The 19,884-nt window shown below is 54.0% G+C and overlaps 1 protein-coding gene across 5 annotated transcripts in view; it reads right to left on the reverse strand.

The window, feature by feature from the left end:
* The window catches only part of KANSL1 (KAT8 regulatory NSL complex subunit 1), a 91,543-nt gene that overhangs the window by 65,399 nt on the left and 6,260 nt on the right, over nucleotides 1-19,884 (reverse strand). For 3 of the 5 annotated variants that reach the window (XM_032202605.1, XM_032202604.1, XM_032202601.1), the window contains exons 1-2: nucleotides 17,739-17,797; nucleotides 6,272-7,658 (exon numbers count right to left, since the gene is read on the reverse strand). In XM_032202605.1, the coding sequence (XP_032058496.1) occupies nucleotides 6,272-7,575 (1,304 nt within the window). In that variant the 5' untranslated portion in view covers nucleotides 7,576-7,658; nucleotides 17,739-17,797. Of the gene's footprint in view, nucleotides 1-6,271; nucleotides 7,659-15,946; nucleotides 15,988-17,738; nucleotides 17,798-19,884 lie in introns of those variants that run through there. The other 2 variants (XM_032202603.1, XM_032202602.1) reach the window with 2 other exon arrangements.

The following is a 19,884-nucleotide window of genomic DNA, read 5'->3' on the forward strand; positions in this document are numbered from 1 at the left end:
TGGCTCTGGGGACGGAAAGGGCAACTCCAGCACTCGACTGCAATTCAAGATCGCTTCTGCTTCCCGGCTGAATTCCAGGTCAGTGCAGGTGCCTTCATCCATTTGTATTTTTAAGTCCTTTCTTTCATTCAGCAGCTAATACCTAAGTCATTTTTTTTTTTTTATTATTATTTTTTTTTGTTAAGTTCCCTTTCGCCTCCAGGGGTTTCTCCCGCGGATGGCCCAGCAAAGCCATCCAGTTCTCCGAGCCTTTGAAACGAGACACTTGCAAAACGCACCACGGCCAGGGTGTGCCCAAAACACGCTCTGTGGAAAAAGCTGTTGGGGTAGTGCCAGTGCAGCAAGGAAAACATTTTTCCCCCAGCTGGAAGCCGAGCGCAGCGCTGCTGCCGAGCGAGCGCAACCAGAACGTATCTGCTGGAACGGAGAACAAAGGAGGGGGAAGAAAAAAAAAAAAAGGCAACGTTACAGCATAATGAAAACCAAAATCCTGCAGGAAGAGAAGCACATCTGCGAGGCGCACCTTTCCAGGCTCTGTAAGGAAGCCCACGTTCACTGCTCCTCCACTTCTTGTGTCAGGCAGAGTCACTTTGCAGCTTGTATCGGCAGCGGCAGAACAAAAACGCGGCTCTGAGCCGCTTCCAGATGCCGGGGTAACAACATGGGAACCTTTTTCCCATCCCCCAGACCGGTGTGTAAGGCTTCAGTATCAGGGATCAGCTCTAAGCAGGGCCCCTTTCCTTGCTAAAACGCTAACTGCAATTGGGTGTGAGGCTGCGGGGCAGCAGGCAAGCCGCCGCACCCGTCCCGAAATGCCAACCCACGTCCACAGACGTTTTGCTGCTATTCGGATGCTGTGACAAACTTTTCCCAACGCAAAGTAAAGTGAATGTTTATCCAAACCTCTCCAAAGCATCACCCACAAGTCCTGAAATACCTGAGCGAGAGCCCATTCGTTCCTCCTGGCTGTCCCCCTGGGGCAGGGCTGTAAGGACAAGGTGCGACTTCCAGGTAGCGCCAGACCCCAAATCATCCCCAGCCCTCCACCTTACTTCAAACACGAGCCCAGCACAGCCCCACAGCCTAAAATCCGGCAGAAATGTGACCCAGCAAGGGGAAAAGAGCTGAAGGAGATGGGTGATGTAGCAGACGGGTGATGCACACCCACGTGCTGCTGCTCCGCGCAGCCACCCAGCAGCACCCAGGGCAGGCACCCATGGGAGAGGCAGGGGAGGGTTTGTAGGGCAGGCGGCAGCACCAGCCCTGGAGGAAGCAGCTCTGTCGGCGCTCAGCCACCTGGATGGGAAGGTTTTCCTGCAGCACAGCACCCTGACTGTGACCCAGCACCGATACCCTCCTGCTTGGGTCCCCTCTGACACAGCCGCGACTTCAGCCCAGGGAGATGGAGTGAAACAAACCCATTGCAGGGTGAAAACCCACACGACCTTAACGAAGCTCTGCAGATGGCAACAGGAGGACCTGGTAGGACACCCAAGCTCCCGTGCGTACTCCAGGGAGGTCTGCGTGGGGACCAGGCTGGAACAAGAAGCCCGGAGCAGCTCGCTGGGCATCCCCTGCACCTCGGCACGGTGTGCTCTGACCGTGTTTCCAGCAGCAGCAGCAGCACTCCCTTTCCTTAAGGTCTTTTTCAAGCAGCGTTCTCATTTGCCCTCTTTTCTTAAAAGCAAGAGGGACTCGCACAGTGTCCTACTTACTGGGGATACCTGATTAAGCAGTTTTGAACAATGAACTGCTCCCTGCTATTCTGCTTTCACACGCAGAGCGAGCACGTGCTCAGGATTTGCTCTTTCGCTCCCTTCCCAAGCAAAAGATGTTTGAGGGGCATCACCCTTGGCCAGCAGCAGGCGGGTCACAAGCAATTCGGGTGTGATATGTACAGATGTTCATACGCTGCTGAGAACCAGAAGGTCAGGAACTGTGCTGCAGTCCGTACCTACGAACACAACGAGGTCAAGAACAAGAAAAACACCACAAAAACACGAGCAGGTAACTGAAAAAAAATAATCATAAAGAGTAGAGAGAGTTTTATGATTGCTCTGCATAGATCAGAGCAAGTGAAACATGCTGGAGACCAGCAGGAAAAGCGTCCTTGGTCTCTGCAGAGGGGGATCTGCCACCCAAATTGCTGCTCCGTGAAGTCACCGCCATGAGAAACGTTCTTTAATAGCCCTCGAGGCTACCTTCTCGCACTCTCACTTGAAAAATAAAACCAAGGGAGAAAAATCTGAATTTCTAAATTCTAATTCCTCAGCCCACTGATGCACCGACTGCACCTGCCCCTCCAACGACCCCTAATGCAAGCACCACAGGCATTCCTCTCCAACACGGGGCTTTGAAATCGGTGCTGACAAAAAGCATTTATTAGCGAAAAACCTTCAGCACTACTCCGGGTCCAGCAATCCCGAGCTGCAGGCAGGGTGACGCGACACAGCACGAGGGAGGAGCCAGCACATAAGCTCCCAGGCTGGGGAATGATTCACTGCAACACTGCAGTGCAGAAGGTGCTCGGATTTCCCACCAGCACAGGGGATAATTACAAAGCGTGCTACGGCATCGCGGCCAGAGGCGTCGGAACAGCCCCGACCCAAGGCACGGCACTGCCTGGCCCCTGGAGGAGGTGGCGTTGAGAAGCCAGTCCCTAAAACTTGGCCTCCCTCCCAGCAGACACTCCTGGTAAGAAATCCAAACTAAAAAAAAAAAGCCAAGTTGCCATTAAATATTTGTTTCCAGTACCTTTTCAGAATGTTCCTGCGATTCTCAGGCCGAATTTGGGGAGCAGAGGCTGCCTCCCTCATCGCTTCCCGGCTGATGACCGCATTGTGCTCGGCGCAGGTAACTCATCAGCCAGAAATAGCTGTCGGCTCCTGGGGAAACCACCCCACAGCCAAACGCAAGGCAGTCAAAGAAACCAGCCAGACCGAGGAAGGCAGCTCCTACGGATACACGTGCACGTGAAACATTTCCCACTCTTACAGCCACGAGCACAGGGCGGCAGAAATACCAGGGCTTGGGTAACTCGCTAAACCCTCGCTCAATTGCACAAGCCAGAGCCCCCACCACCAGCGGCCCTCCAGCGCCGGGGGGAATCCGTGCGCTGGGCTCCAAGGCACCTTTCACAATCAGCAGCCCCCGATCCTATCGCTCTGACAGCAGTTTGGGCCCTTTCAAAGCCCCACAGGTTTCGAAGAGGCAGGAGGCTGCTGCCTATGGTCAAAAATCAGAGCAGTTGTTGACAGGGGAGGCTCCAACCTGGCTGTGCCACCACGAAGCGAGGCACTGTGCCTGCTGCTCCCATCCCCGCCACCAAGCACGCTTCTGAAGCAACACCTCTGAGGCTCTTAGCTGTGAAGCAAATCGCTGCTTATGGCTAATCTGAGGGCAAATGAAGGCAGCGGGGGGGTCCTTGAGCCAGGGAAGTCTGCAGCTGCGCACCAAGAGCCGGCCCAGCCCGCGCGCACTTGGTTCCGCGTTAGCCACATGGGAGCCAAGAGCAGCTCATTAAACCAAGCCCATAGCTGGCAGGGCTTCCCAAAAAAGAAGGTGTAACGAATACCTCCCTGCTTTGTTTATGCATTACACGCTGGCCTGGTTATCTGCTCCAATGGCAGCGCCTTCCCAGGCAGCAGGGAGCTTTAGGAGGACCCAGCGAGTCCTGGTGCGCGCCTACTGCTACGGGGAGCTGCGATCCCCGCCGAGACGCTGCCTCTACAGCCAAGACCAGGCCTGAGCAGCGCGAATGCTTCAAGTCTGTCCTTGACCAGATAGTGATTCTGGAATGCCACCGTGCCAGAAAAACTCAAAGGTCAGCTCTTATCTCAGCATGATGTAAACAGGTCTTTGTTTCTTTCGCATGCTTCTACTTCGGTCCCAGAGGCGGGCGGCGACTCGGCCGCTCGCTGCCAGCCAGACGCAGGATTTGAAGAGTCAGGATTTGAAGAGTCACTCTCGCTAGGGAGCGAGAAGGCAGCAAGCGAGTCCTTGGGGGAAGGAAGGAGCAGCCAGAAACAATACCCAACCACGGGAACCCGGCTGGGGGATCAGGCAAAGTTTTCGCACCCATTACCATACTCCGTCTCCCTGCTGAAATTATGAATACAATAAAAGTCTTCCCAATAATAAATAAATTCTTCAAGCTGCAAAACCCAGCCGTACTTGAGCAAGCCTGCGACAAGCCTCTGCCCCTCTGTGCTCACACAAACCCCGAACAACGCCTCTGTACAAGCAGCTGGCCCAAGGCAGCTCTTCCCCCTCCTGCCACCGCGCTGCTCGCGGACGTTCAGCCGCATGCACCAGCTCCCGAGCTCGACTCCAGGAGTTTGGGTAAGGAGCACAAACGCGCATTCAGCCTCAGCAGCACCAGAGCTCATGAGACCCAACGTCAAAGCGCTCGCACCAACAGGACGGTCGATGCTGGAAAGAGCAATTAGTAAATCCCCAGAGGCGTAAACTTTAAACTAGGCTTGGTGGGCCTGGCCTAGATGCCACTGCGCATACACAGCGGCTTCTGAAACAGCAGACAACAGAAGGATCATTCTTTTTATTGGCTTTACAAATCTTTGGCTTTTAACGAGTACTCGGGAGGCCGGGGAATGGCAAGGCATGACTAACAGAAAGGGCAGAAAAGTCAGCAAAGAATTTCACGCGTCGTGTCTCTGAATACTGCACTTCCTCTGGGGATTGCGACGAGCGGCACAGGGACTTCACTTTGCTCGACGACACGGGAACCTATGAAACCCGCAACGTGGAAAACTTAATATTGCTTTGGACAGACAATAGTGTCGAGTGCCACCTCCAATAAGAGCTACAATGCTTCTGAATTCAACTTCACTACTAATCCCAACACAGTAAGTTTGGGGATGTTATACAACGGGAATGAAGTTACCCAACTCTTTGCTACCAGCACCAGGACCAAAAGCCTGTGCCCAACCAGCACAGATCACATGCCCAGCTGCTAGCTCTGCGCTGAACTCATCTAGAGTTAAAGACTTCACATACAGAAATTCACCTAATGCTAACATCCCAAAAACAATGTGAAATTCAGCTGGAATTTAATGCCTGAGAGCCGCAATATACATGTTTATTAGCTCTTATCACGCGAGCGTGTTTTCTGTGGGACGCTCCAAGGTACCAAGTACGCACGCTGTCCGTGTCCACCTGCCTACTTCAGTGAGATTTATGTCACGGCACTTGACCGGCCATAAACGTGACTTTGGACAACAGGAATCAAAATACATTCAGCCAGTTCTCCACAGCTACCTGCACAAACCCAGAACAGCGCGGGTATGCCAACAGCGTCCCCAGCCAGGGAGGAGCACCGTGGTTGTGCAGAGCTTTCCGTCTGTGCTTCAGCCCGAGGGTCAACCGGGATGGAACCGATCTGCTGAGGCAAGCAACATTTCACACAGCCCAAACACACAACGCGGCCTTTTAAGAGATTTGTTCAAAACTACCCTGATAAGCAATCCCAGGACAGATGCTTTTCTTTGGGAGAAAAGTTTCCCTTGTTCCTTGACCTGTCTCAAGACCGTTTTCCTTGATGCGGGTTTTCCTCCTCCACACACAGGTTGACAGCTAAGACTTTGGCAAACAGGATCCAGTTAGCAACCTATTAGCCGCTGTCATCATCTAATGCAACTCATCACAAATAATAAGAAAATTCCCAACAGTGACTTCCCAGAGGTTAAGGAAGACGACACACTCACTTTACACTTCTACTGCCACTCAGCCCAAATCCTTTAAGATTTTTTTTTTTACCCCCAGGCAGTTTAACCAAAAAATATAAGAAATAAATAAAAAACCATCACCAGTCTGCAGTCAGTGAAGATTCAGGCTGGCCTTACTTTACATAACTGGTTTACAACAAAGGTCCCCATTGTAAAAAGACAAATATTTCATTTTGGGGACAGGGCCAACACATAAGCAAGAGAGCAGAGAGAACTGCTCATAGTATTTCAGGTTTGTACCTGCAGCATGCCTGAGCTGCTCCAGCCAGCCTCTTTCCAGGACTTGCTGCTCTGAAGGAACACCAAGGGCTGCAGGACGCATGGAGGATTTTAACTTTAGCGCACCATGCGCTGCCTGAGCTAGAAGTGTGCCACAGATCACACCACACTGATTTTAACAATTATTTCTTTGATCTAAGCCCATTAGAAGAGAAAGGTGTTCCTACAAAATCCAGATTCTCCATCTGCCACCTTTCCCCTTGCTCTCCCCCCTGCCAGCGGTAAGGCAAAGCACGACTGCTACTTACAGCGGTACGTGGGGTTGTTCTGGGTCTGCTTTGGTCAGTTCCTCCTCTTCGACGTCAGACTCTCCTCCCGAGCTGCTGTCAGTGACATCCGAGTCAAACGCTTGTTCGCTGGATCTCAAGTTGGCCATACCACTGGCCGTGAATCTCTCCAGTTCTTCCGATATCGAGTCGCTCTTCAAGAAGCTGCTCAGGCCTTCTGAAGTAACTGTCTCGCTCGCAGCTTTCCTCAAAGCTGCTTCTGCCTTTCTGGTCAACATCAACTGGCTCCGATGCCTGAGGGGGTCCAAGGTCGGGAGCTTGCTCAGAGTTTTCTCCAAGAAGCCACCCAACTGCTGCTGGATGTGCCTCTCCACCTGCTTCGCCTGCACCACTTGCAAGCGCTTCTGCAGCCTGCGAGCCCGGTTCTCGATGTCTGCCTGCCGTCGCAGCAATGCCCTCGTCCTCATCTCGGAGTCGAGAGCACTGTGGTAACCGGCCAGCAGAGAAGGTTTCTGCTCCTCCGACTTACCGCTCCCGAAGTCTGAGTGGCCAGCAGCACCGGGCAACCTGCTCTCCCCACTGCCACCCTCGAGCACCCGCTGCTGCTCCATGGAATTAAGGGAAGATTTGTTTGCAGTGCTATTATTGCTAAACGGAGTCGTGTGCTCGGCATCAAGGCTTCGGTGTGGAAGAGTGCAATTGGTCAACCCGGTCTTCAAATCCCCTGATTCGGAACCCCCTGCGTTATAGTCAACGCCCTGGAGGGCAGCGGCAGGAGGAGCACACTTCCCACCATTCAGAGCACTCGAGTTTTCATGGTCTGAATTGGTACTTTTGGCCAATTTCTTGGCCAAGCCGTTCACAGGCGCTTGCGGGAGAGGTGGCTGGCTATTAGTACTCATTGTTTTTAGATTCTCCAAAGTAAATTCCAACACCGGTTGCCTCCCCAACAGATCGCTTGTTTTCAAGAAGGACTGAGATAATAGAGAGTGAGATTTAAGGACTGTCTGCTTGTTGAAGACTCCTTGCAGCTTCAGAGGCTCTTTTGAAGGAACAGATGTAACATCCGAGCAGAGATAAGAGGCCACTAGCGGCTGCAGCTTGCCCAGCTCTTCCTTCGTGGGGTTGTTTCGGAAATCTAAACTGGGATCCTCCGGAGCAATGGCTTTCCTTTTGGTGCCGTTGGCAGCCAGGAGGATGTTGTTGGCGTTGCCGTTGCTCTCGGCACTGCCAGGCGACAAGGTGGAGGACGGGGGAGCCAGCTTGAATCGGATGTGGTGAGCTTCAGCTGCTGCGTCAGTGAGAGCGGGCGCCATCGCAGCCATTCAGCACAGAGAGACGGGAAGTCCAGCCTCTCCCGGTGCCGAGGCCAGCTCCACTGCCTCCCACTGCCTCTCCTGAGGACAGCCTGCAAAAGAGAAGAAGGAGACAGTGAGGCACTGCACTTATATCGGATGCCATAAGCAAGACAACAGCAACCAGAGGTACCGACTCAACGGGCGCGCCATCCTCCCCCTGCCACCACCAACCCCGTGCCGAGCGGAGCCACCCAGGTGCCAGCAGGGTTAGGACAGAAGCAGCAACACGCGAGCTGGCCCCGAGGATCTTCCCGAGCTGGTGCTTCTAACGACTGCCCTCATCTCAGACCATCCACCGAGCACACCCGCATCCTTCCAGGCCTTTGTGAAAGGTTTGGCTCTGGGTACCCACAGCCCACTGCTCAGTGCCACCGGCTCGCCAACTTTCTCTTGAAAATCCTTGAGCTGTGCCTATAAAAAACTTTTCACTACTTCTACTGCCAACTCAGGTGTAAGAAGTGACAACGCAGAACTGGAACGTGCAACAGAGACAGGGCCCGAGGGGAAAAAAAAAATCTCCATATGCTCCAAATCCCAGTAGCTAAAGAAACCCCGCAATCCCACACGGGCTGGGAACCCCATCGCTTCCCTGAGAGCAAGCCCTGGACTTCAAGGAAGCCGGTTCCCTGCTGTGTATGAAGCCTACTTTCCCAGAAGTTCATTTCCGAATAAGCCAGGTGATTTCCAGCGTTAGCTATTTCCATTTCTCTTTCAAAAACATGGATAAAGATTAACTCACACGCACCATGACGGAGCACTTCTACACTGGCCATAATAGTGAGCCGCTGGCTTAACTCAACTAGATCAAACAAGAAAAATAACCAAAGGCATTTCATTCATATCCACTGCAACCTTTTTTTTTTTCCCTAGACATCAAGTTTCTAATAATTTACCTACTTCCTTTACCATTAAGCATCAGCAATTTTAATGCCTTTTTTTGTTCCAACTGCCTTCACAGAGCCCCCAGGACAGGCTGTGCTAACAGTACGAGTTACTTTACCCTCCTTGCGCTGCAGAAGTTGTGCAGCTCCTTCACAAGCTGTTTCAATGTCAAGCTAATAACACGGAATCGCCCTGATGTCTTGCCTGATAATGCCAATCCTCTAATTTCACATAAATTTGCATAAGCTTGTTGTAGCTGTTCATTAACGCACCCCAATGACCAAATTAATACACCATTAGATAGTCCTCGCTTATCCTGTGACAAGTTTGAAGATGTTGAACGAGCAAAATTCAGCAGGCAGCTTTGGTTTGGGCCTTGTTCGGCTGCACCGACGTTGCTCCCCTGTGTAAGACCAAACAATTAAGGCAACCTCTGGTTTAATTCCCACTCGTGTCTGCTCTCAGAGCTCTACCCTCCTCCTTGTGGACCTTCAAGCACTGCAAGATGAGCATCTCGACCTCCTTCTCCAACTGGGAATCGAGCAGGGTGCTCAGGTCAGACCACGAGCAACCCGAGAGCAACCCCAGCTCTCCCCCATGCAGGTTGGGGCTCTACTTCCCAAAAATAAAGCAGAGCAAGACCAGTAGAGATGAAACCTTTTCCAAATGGATCGCTGATACTCTCGCCAGGTCCACAACTCACCACCTCCAGTCCTGCTCACGCTTGCCCAGCACGCAGAAGGGTGGCACAGAGGAAGACAATAGGGAAAAAGGAGACACTCGTGGGGGAACCAGTTAAAAAACGAGCACAGAGCTACTAGGGATGAGTTCAGACTTCAGAAGTCCCCTGCTGACAGAACTTAACCTCTTTTGTAATCAGCTATACTTTGTCCTCACTGAAAAGAAAGTACGCTGCACACCTAAAAATTTAATGTACATCGCACTGAAAATAGTTTTGAAGTCATCATTTGGGTCCATAAATAATGATGATGACTCTTCGGGGCAGAAACAAAAAAAAAAGGAACCTGCAGGGAACTTTCCACTTGTAGCTAAGATGCCCTTGGGAGAGGAGGGAGGAAGAGTGCCGGAATAAAGGACTTCCCCCACTCCAGCCTCCTACCAAGACCTCCAACCAGACGTGAACACCAGGAGGGACTGAAGCAGGCAGCAGGATCACGCTGGCCTGCCTTGCAAAGGGAGGCTCTGGATCAGTGCTCTTCACCACGACTGCCACCGTAACATCACAAGGGAATGAGAGCAGCTTTGTGAACGCCCTCACTGCAAAAGAGCAGAAAAATCCACGCCTGGTGCAGAGGGCAGCGATTCACTGCGGACACGTCCGCACCACGCTGCAGCCGTTGAAGTTTACCAGGGCTGAAAAGGATTTCGGAGTAAATTTGTAGGTCATCAACTTCAGTTAAATTAAGAGAAGTAAGAAAAGGGAAGCAAAACTTTCATGCTGCCTCTTCCTCCAGGTTAGCAAACTCGCTTTAAAGAGAAAACCCTCCTCCCAAGCCAGAGCAACCCCCCCGCCTTCACTCTGAGTTGGGTGCACAACATTTCAACCCTTCTGAAGCCCGGGAAGACACCCTTCAGAGTAAGGCTTTGCTCTGGTAGCTTACAGATGACCTCCAGAAGTATTGGGTGCATGGCTTTTTATTTAAATCCTTAAAAAACGTGTTTCCCTAACACTGATTTAGCTCCCTACTGCTCTGAGCAGCCTTGGGAAGAAGCGCTCCGAACATCTGTGAGCGTGCTTCCCCCTTGGCTCTGCTCGTGGGTTTTGCTCGTTATTACAGCCCCATCACAGCATCTCTACCTCCTTCCTCCAAAACTGGGGGGAGAGGGCAGGAGGCACCTCGGAGGTGAGTGAGGGGACGAGGAGCAGGGGTCAGGGACACACGGACACAGCCCGAGGAGCTCTGAGCGGCTCTGGGAGCGACCTGGCAGTAACTCTAACAACCCAACCCACCAGCCTGAACCTTGCCTGCCCCTGGGACTCAAACCATGCTACAAAGTTCTCCCTGAGCTGCTGTCACCCACCAAGATCAATGCCAGCGCCCACAGGTCCCATTTTTTGGTATTCCTCCACCAAGGGCCTGCGACTCCAAGCACCGGAGCTGGCAGGCTCATGGCCCTCAGGAGAAGCCCGCTCCAAGCCCTGTTGTGGACATTGGAGAGCACCACAAACTCCACACCTGCCCTCAGCAGCCACAGCACCACCCTCATGCACGCCTCGGCCTGGATTTTGCTTCAAAACCCCCCAAAAAGGAGCTTCTTCTGGAAGGGCGACGCACAGCCAGCCTGAGAGCAGCGCTCCGAATCCACAAGCACATCCTTGATTTTTCACTTCAAAACTAGAGCACTGGCAAAGCAGTTAGCGTTAATTAACAGAGGAAAGATGAAAGGCTGTAGCACAGCAGTTAAAAACAGGGTAACCGTAGCTCGCCCAAGCTTCCTGAGGAGCACGAGCCAGGCCACCGAGGGAGGCGAGTCAATGGGCCGACTCGGTCAGGTGGCTCCAGCCACAGCCCCACGTGCACGGCGCTCGCATTCAAATCCTCACCCGCCTCCCAAAAATCAGAGCAAAGGGAAAAGCGTCAGCAAGGCCGAGGAAACGACGGGAGGGTAGGAGAAGCACGAGGACGGGGGCCGGTCACGCTGCCGCCACAGCGGCCGTCGGGTCGCAATGCCTCCGAAAACGATCTTCCTGCAGCACGCCGACTTCGCCAGGTTTGGAAACTTGATTTTAGAGCCGGCCCTTGAAAGGAGAACTGGCTTTCCAAGCACACCGGTTTGTGCAACGCCTCATGATATAAGCCCTGAACGGACACGGGGAGTTTTTGTTCTCTGAGAAGTTGTGACGGGAGTTTCGGGAGGGGGGAGAAACCAAGCACCTGTGCTCGCAGGAAGGCTCACAAGAAGCGGAGGGCTCCAAGCACCAAGGGCGTTGCCACCTGGCTGCCCCTAGGCCTTGGCCACCCCACACACACCTCCAGCCCCACAGGCGGCCTTGCCACCCGCTGGCACCGCTCACAGCCACCTCCCATCGGTCTGAATTCCCCAAATTGCCATTTGAACCCTCACAAGGAGGGAATTCCACGTGTGATCATCACCATCTCCCCTTTCAGCACGCGCCCAAGCAGGCCGGGGCTGCTCTGTGAGGGCTTCGAGGCCCCCTCGCTGCCCCAGATCTCCTCCAAACCCACTTCGGGACTTGCCCTTTTCCTACTCTTTGTGTTAGAAATGGGGACAGAGGAGGTTATGGGAACCCACACAGAGCTCAATGTGTGCACAAAGGGCCAGGCATCAAAGTCTCTTCGTACCTGGCACCGCGACCACCTTCCAGCCCCCCCAGCTCCACGTCCTGGCAGCGGGGCCCACACGTGGGGGCTCAGCACCTCACACCGGGTGCTGAGGGAGGGTCCCTCCGAGCCGAAGGCCGTGCAGATAAAGAGACCCCAAGGGAAGCGAGCACCAGGCCGGCTCCCACTTCCCCCCTCACCTCCTCCATGCCCAGGCAGCTCCGCAGCCTGCGGGGTCACAACCAGCTTTGAGAAGAAACTTTGTGAGGATGAAATCCCCTCATACCCCATTCTGCGGCCGAAAGGCTGCACCTGAGCTCCTAACCCCACAGAGCAACGTAAAATGCAGGCACTCGACACGAAGCCAACCCCCTGAGCCCAGAAATACTGTTTAATAACAATACTGCACAACACGCACAGCAGATCCCCTCCACGCCTCTTGTATCACCCCTCAACATTTTATGGTTGTCAGACACATGTCTACCAATTTTAGGAAGAGATTCACAGAAGTAACTCTCAAAGCTTTAAGAAAACGTGACAGGCAAGTACAGGACGATGAAGTTATCGATAACCCTGTGGTCACATGCAGTTTGGCAGCCAGCGCGCCTGTAATGACCTACATTTGGGAAACGGGCCCCTTTTTCCTCTCCTCTTTTTTTACAGAAAGAATGAAAAAGGTGAAGAACATACTGAAGAACTGCAGATTTTAAAAATATATCCCTAAGTATCTTCTGTGTATATTAACGCAACAGACCAGCTCCTAGTCAACCAGGAAAAAATAACTATTTTAACATTAACTTCCCAGGGAATTGTACTTCTGTTCTACAGCGAAGAAGAAGGAATTACTAAGCTCCAATTTTATAGCCTTTGTTTCCAAGCAGAAGCCCTCAAGATTAAAATAGAAGCTGGTCCACAGAAGTGGCAGGGTCTTCCTTCGACTTCAAAACCAGCAACCTGAGGTCTCCTTCTTCAAGTGCAGTTCTCTGTTATGTCTGAATTCCTACCAGATATAAATAAAACTCCCCATGCTTTGCATAATTTAAGGTAGAAGAGTTCTTATCAATACAATGTCAGAAAACGAAAAAAAAAAAAACATCCACAAAGCCAAATTAACTGTCATCTCCCTAATCAAAAGTATGGAAAGTCAAATAATTTGAAGCAAGAATGACTTCACCGGGTAAACGAAGCGTCTGGAGATAAAAATACCCCTTGCTTTCAGGTTACTCTTCAGAGCAAAGTTGTTTTCTACAGCCAAATATAAAGCAGCATGGTTTAAAAAACAATAGTGGGACATTTGCAGAAAGCAGCAGTCTGACAGAGTACTAACAAAGACAAAAAACAAGCTTTAATTATTAAATCCAGGTCTCCCCCCTCATCCAGTATCAGAGAGATTTTGTTTTTCTTTCGCATAATCTGGGCAAGTTGCCCAGGAAATATGAAAACCTGAACTCAGAACTCAGAGAGCAAGTTAAACAAAAAACAGAATTGCCTCTTCAGTTTAAAGACACATTTCCATTCAGTAGGTGCTGTTATATCCACCTCTGTGCAAAAGCATACATGGATTTTTATTTTTTTTATTTTTTATTTTTTAACCAAAACTCAAAACCCCTGCCCTGTAAACGGTACCACCTTGATCCTTGGTGTTTTAAATGCTGCCCAAGGACTGTCACTAGAAGCCTTGTGTTAACTGCTGTCGTGTTAACTGCTCTCCACCACGAAGCAACAGGCCAGAGGAGCAGAATTAAGCATCCCAACCACTCGATCCCTGCCCAATCTGGCAGGCCAGCCTCCTGCTGGGTTTAAATACCTTACATTGAATGGAGTTCATGAGAGCTCTCCGGATACGTATGCTCAGCTAACTGCAGATCTCAGCTTTTATTACTCCTCAGATCTCACAGCAGAGAGAACAAATCCAGCAGGACTGCCATGGCAGCTACTAAAGCCAAGCCGACACGAACTCCAGAACAGAGATGCTCACTGAATGGAAGATAATGCCTGATCACACAGCACAGGTTCCTTTTTATGGGCCACGACTACAGCCTGAACTCACTTTTTTGCTGTTTCTCATTCAGCGTAAGGCAACTCGCTGGTAACCCTTCCCATGGTATCCTGTCACTGCAGACCTCGACAGGAAGTTATGAAGATTTCAGAGAGGAGAATCGTGAGGTCTGACAGAGCTGAAAATGAGAAGTCTTTAAGGTCCATCTTTTGCTAACATCTCCAAGGTCCAAAAATCCAGAAAAGCTCTCCACATCACACCAGATTATCTCAATTATTATTTTTTTAATAGCTAGTTTTTTTAAACACTTGTCCACTAAAAAAAAAAACTTTGCAGCCAAAGATTAAGTAACAGATGAAGATGTGGCCTGTTGAGGCTGACAGCTACTCCCATTTCCTCTCTTCAGATGCAATTGTTATCCTTTTTCCTTGTTCTGTTAGATAAACAGCACAGCTCCACCACTAAATTCAGACAGTGTGCTCTCAAAACTCTGTCCCCTGGAATTAAGTCTCCACGCCTATTAGCATATCCCATTTTGCTGCAGTCATCTGCTAACAAGAGTTCAAAATATGGGGGCTGGGGGGGGGAACCAACTTATTTCCCTTATTTTCTGCCTTTCTTTAAAACCTGATCAGGACTTATCCACAGCCCTCTTCCAAAAGCAGCAGCCTGAACTCAGGCTGGAAGGACACGCACGGGGTTTAAAGGAATTGTGTTTACCAAACCCCACAGCACCAGGACTCTCGCAGATTTGACTGCGACAACCCTGTGCCTGGTGAGAAGAAACAGAAAGCTTTTCCTTCCAGCTTCAACTATTTGTTACAGAAAGCTGCAGCCTTGAAGATGCGGCTGAACCGCTACTTACAGGGCAGGGAAGGATTCTCAAAGCAAGCGGCATTCTGGAGCTGGCTCCGCTCATCAGTCCCGACAGACACTGTATTCCTGCAAGTTTGGAGCTGGGACGTGGTATTTAGAAAATGCAGCAGCGGAAACGGTGCTCCTCCTGTCACCTGCCATGCCGGCTGTCCCGATACCAAGCAGCTCCTTGTAACAAAGCTACAACCACTCCGAACACACGTGCAAAGTCACATATCACAGGGTCTCAGCACAACGTGATCCAACCGAGCCACTTCCACTGAATTAAACTCCCATTTTTGCTTAAGCTGGCCCACCTGTTTCTCGCACAGCCCAGTAAAAAGCGAACGAGAAAGACAAAATCGGCTGCTGATAAACGGGACAGGCAGGGATATCACCGACTGACACTCGCAAAAAAAAAAAAAAAAAAAAAAAGTAGTTCCAGAGAAATATTAAGACCCTCCCATCGGAAGGGGAAAAATAGATGAAGTTTTGTGGGCGGGGTGGAGGGCACCACGCTGCTTGTCCTTTCTCCCCCGTCCCAAACCTTTACCCCTGCCCTCAGGCCGTGTCTTTGCCCCGCTATAGGTTTAGTCCTCCCCTGCCTGGAAAAGCCTTTTGAGGCTCCTGAGGACACGCACCGCTCGCTGCCTGAGCAGGAGGAGGGTGGAGTGCTGAAACTCCAGAGACATTCTTTGTTCGGAGCGTTCATTAGATAATGGCAGTTGCGCTCTCACACACACACGCACAAAAAAAAAAAAACAGTTATAAACAGGGCAAAAGGAAGTGACTTTGGTCGAATAAGTGCTCAGCTTTCCCCCCTGGCTTTTGTGATGTCAGAATTTCACCACGTCTCTGGTTACCGAATGAGCTCCGAGGGCAGACGAGACTCGAATTCGGCAGTACAAAAAAATTAAAAAAACCAAAACAACAAAAACAAAAAACCACACAAGGAATCAACCCAGCCGCATCTGCCTGCTCATCCGCTGCTTTATCATGCCTGAAGAGGGAACGACTGCTGCCGAAGCACCGCGGCTCGGCCCCGGTGCTGTCGTGGGACCCGGCTGGGGGCCGTGCCACCCTGGCAGCGCGGTGGCACCCGGCCCTCCCGCGCCAAAAGCACGCCGCCCCGAGCTCGGCCCGACGGTGGCCGGCAGCGGACAGCCGGAGCCACGCGCCCGGGGCTTTCCCCACACCTCCTCCAGCCCCTCTCCGTCTCCCCCCCTCTTCGTTAATCGAGGCTTCTTAATTAAAGAAATGACCGCGGCTCCAAGCCAGCCCGCCGCCCCGCTCTTACCCGCGCGCCAGCGAGCGTTCGGGGAGGAGGAAGAGGCTGAAGCAAGGGGGAGAGAAGCGGAGGTTCCTCCATGAAAACAAAGGCTATAAAAAGGACAAATGTGGTTTAAAGGGAAGGCGCTTCCCACGTTCGGGACGGGCCCTGCCGAGCTCCTAACGCCCTGGAGGACCCCCCCAGAGGGATCCGGGGACCCCCCCCCCCCCCCGGCAGCGGGACCCCCCTGGAGCCCTCGGCGGCGCGGCTTTTACCTCGCCTTATTTTTAGAGGCACAAATCACACCGCACGCAACACATGACATGATGTAACCGCTAACACCGAAACGGCCCAAAGCGGCGCAAAAACGCACCGGTCAGCCCCAACAAACCCAAAAAAAAAAAAAAGGAAAAAAAAAAAAAAAAAAGCTGCAGTTCCTCCCAGAGCCTGACCGCTTTTTATGGAAAACTACAGTTTTGTCATCCGAGGGCATTTTACATAACAGGCGGCGGAGAGCCCGCGCTCGGATCCACCTGTACACAAATTTAATTAGCAGGGAGATCGCAGCTCGGGTCGCCTTGATTTTTGGAGCAAATACCCTTCGTTTTTCAGGAATTTCGGCCGCCGCATTTTGCCTTTTTCCAAGACCTTCGGCGCCGGTCCAAAGGAGGGGAATTTCTCTCGGTGAGCACGCACCGGGAGATGCTAATCCCGTGATGAAAGTAAACAGCCGGGCCGCTCACCGAGAGCCTTTCGGGAGAGCCGCGCTCTCTGCTTTTTGAGAAAAAAAAAAAAAAAAAAAAAAAATGCATTTTGGGTTGGCGGGGCCGCTCCGGAGAGGGCAAAAAAAAAAAAAAAAAAAAGAAGAGAGAAAGAAAAAAAAATAAAAAAAAAAAGAAAGAAGCAGCCGGAAAGTAAATACAGGAAAATGGCTTAGCAGATCAAACCCAGATGAAAAATTACGCTATTGTACAGCCCGGGAGCGGGGGCAGGAGCCCCGTGCCACAGCCCCGGCCCCGCTGACAGCCCCGGAGCCCCCCCGGCGGCGCTGGGAGCCCCCCCCCCGGGCTCCTTTTCCACGCGGGGCCGGGGCGAGCGTGCCCGCGTGTTGCAAGCTGGAGGTTATGCAATTTTTTTCTCCCATTTTTTTTTTTTTTTTAAAAAACCTTATTTTCTGTTTACTTTGAAAACTTCGCTTGTCCCCCACCCCCCCCCCACCCCCTTTCGGCCCCCCGTTAACCCCCCCCTAGGGCTAAAAACAGCTCCCACCCCCCCCTTCCCCCAACCACCCCCCCCCCCCCACCCCGCTCCCGGGGCTCCACGCGGTGCCCCCTCCCCGGTACCCCCCCCGTTTTCCCGTCCCACCCCCCAAATTCCCGGTGCCCCCCCCCTTTTCCCCGCTTCCCCCGCCACCACCGCAGCCCCCCCGGTAATACTTTACCGAGCGGCGGCACCGGGAAAACGGAGGGGGGGGGGGGGGGGGGGGGGGGGGGGGGGGGAATAGAAAGGGAGGGGGGCGAAACGGAGAACGGGGGGGGCGAAACGGGAAAAAGGAGGGGGTGAAACGGGAAAAAGGAGGGTTAAATAGACCGGGGGGGGGGGTTAAATGGACCGGGGGGGGGCCGCCTCCCGCCGGGTGGAGAAGTTGGGGCGGGGGCGGCCGCCGGTGCCCGTCGGGGCGCGGCGGCGCTAACAAAGGGGCAGCGGCGGCGGCGGGAGGGGAGGGGGGGGGGGGGGGGAAAGAACCGGGAGGGGAGGGGGGGGGTTGGCGGGAGGGGGGGGGGTGGGGGTGGGGGGGGAGGCGCGGAGCGGCACCTACCACGTGATCGGGCGGCGAGCGCGGTCCGCCGGGGGAGGCCCCGCACAAAATGGGCCCGGAGGAGGAGGAGGAGGAGGAGGAGGAGGAGGAGGAGGAAGGCGGCGGTGCCGCAGCCGGCGCCGCTGCCCTGCCCCCCCCCTCCGCCCCCCCCCCCGCGTTTCCCCCCCTTCGGTGGGCGCGGAGCCGGGGAGGGGGGGGGGGCCAAAAAAAAAAAAAAAAAAAAAAAAAGAGGAGGAAATAAAAAAGGGGGTGAAAAGAAAAAATAGAAAAAAATAGAAAAAATATAAAGAGGGAGGGGGGGCACACACACGCACACACGGCCCCCCCCCCAGCCCCGGGTCGGAGCTGCGGGCGGGGCGGAGCGGAGCGGGGCTGCGGTGCTGCCCCCCCCCCTCCTCCTCCTCCTCCTCCCCGCCCCCCCCCTTCCCCTCCTCCCAGCGCGGTTTTGGCCGCCGCCCCCCCCCCGCCCCCCCCCCCCCGTGGCCCCCCCCCAAAAAAAGGCTCCGGGTGAGCGCGGCGGCGGGCGGCGCGGCTGCGAAAATGGCGGCCGGGCTCCTTGTCGGCCCTCCCCCTCCCTTCAACCGGAGAATGCACGGAGGGAGGGAGGGAGGAGGGAGGGAGGAGGGAAAAAAAAAAAAAAAAAAAAAAAAGTGCCGGGGGGGGGGAGTGAAAAAAAAAAAAAAAAAAAAAAAAGGGGGGGGGGGGGTGGGGTGTGTGTGTGTGTGGGGGGGCACCGCAGCGCCCCCGCCGGTCGCCGTGCGTACCGCGCCCGGCCGCCCGCAGCCAGGGGGCCCCGCCGAGCTCCCGCCGCCGTCGTGCCGAGGAGCTGCAGTGCGGGAGGGGGGGGGGAAAAATTAAAAAATAAAATAAAATGGGGGGGGGCAAAGCGGGGGGGGGGAGGGGGGGGGGGGGGCGGGGAAGGGGGGGGGCCCGCCGCCTATTGTCCGCCCGCCGCCCCGCCGCCGCCCGCTAGGGGGCGCCCGCCCCGCCCCGCCCGCGGGGAGCGGGGCGCATGCGCCGTGGCGCGCCTGTTTGCCTCCCCCCCCCCTCCCTCCTCCCCTCCGCCCTTCCCGCTCAGGGCATGTGGGCGGCGAGGGGGGTGATGGGAAATGTAGTCCGCATGAGGTGCCCCCCCCCCCCTCCCCTCACGGCCCGACACGTGCGGAGGGGAGGGGAAGGGAGGAAGGAGGGGAGGGGAGGGGGAAGGGAGGAACCATCCCGGCCCCGCCGCAGGAACTTTCAGCGTTTTAAGCGTTTTCACCCAAAACACCGCTCCTCAGCCCTCTCTGCCCACCGCACTCCCAGCCCCCATGCACCCACCAGGCGTTATTTCCAAAAATTCCACCCCTGCTGCTGCTCCTTAGGGTCCCCAAAGCTTGAGGGGCACCAACTGACCCCAAAACATCAACCCACACCTCATGGGGGGCCACACCGGCCTCCCCAGGCCGTCCTGCACAGGGGGTCCCACAGCCCCCACTGGGGGTCCCGCAGCCCCTGATGCCGAGGGTCGGGGCCTGACCCCACAACCAACCCCACAAACACTCAGCACGGACAGAAAGCCTGGCGAGCCCTTTCCGCAGCCAGCACAAAACAAATTTTCCACACATGACGATACAGATCCCTCCCCTCCCACTTCATCCCAGCACACCCAGTCCCCCCGGGACCAGCCGGCTGCCGGGACCCACCCGGCTGTGCCCAAACAGCCCGGACCGGGCGCTGCGCACACCTCACGCCTCTTTGACCTTCAGCTTTGCCACAGCACGAGGGTGACGCCAACCCGCGTCCCACACAGCCAGAGCTAATGAAAACTCGCTCATCTGACACCCTCTGAGGGCCCCCAAGCTGAATATTGCTGCTGGACAAGCCCACTGCCCACCCCCCCCAGGCGGGTCTGCGCTCCGGGTTTGATCCCATAGCCGTTTAGGCTAACACACGACCTTCCCCTCGCTCCTGCTATGCTGCCCCTACAGTAGGATTGCAGTTATGCCAGCAGAAAGGTGCTTTGTATCCTCACCGTCTGCCTGCAAAGGGAACGAGCCACAGCAGGGCACGCTGCTGTACACCAGCAGAGAGGTGTCCTCACCCTAAGGAGTCATCTTAAAACAAAAAAATAAAATAAAACCTCAAAGTGACACTGTTTTGACTG

The sequence above is a fragment of the Aythya fuligula genome, chromosome 24 (assembly GCF_009819795.1).
Source record: "Aythya fuligula isolate bAytFul2 chromosome 24, bAytFul2.pri, whole genome shotgun sequence".
Lineage (NCBI taxonomy): Eukaryota > Metazoa > Chordata > Aves > Anseriformes > Anatidae > Aythya > Aythya fuligula.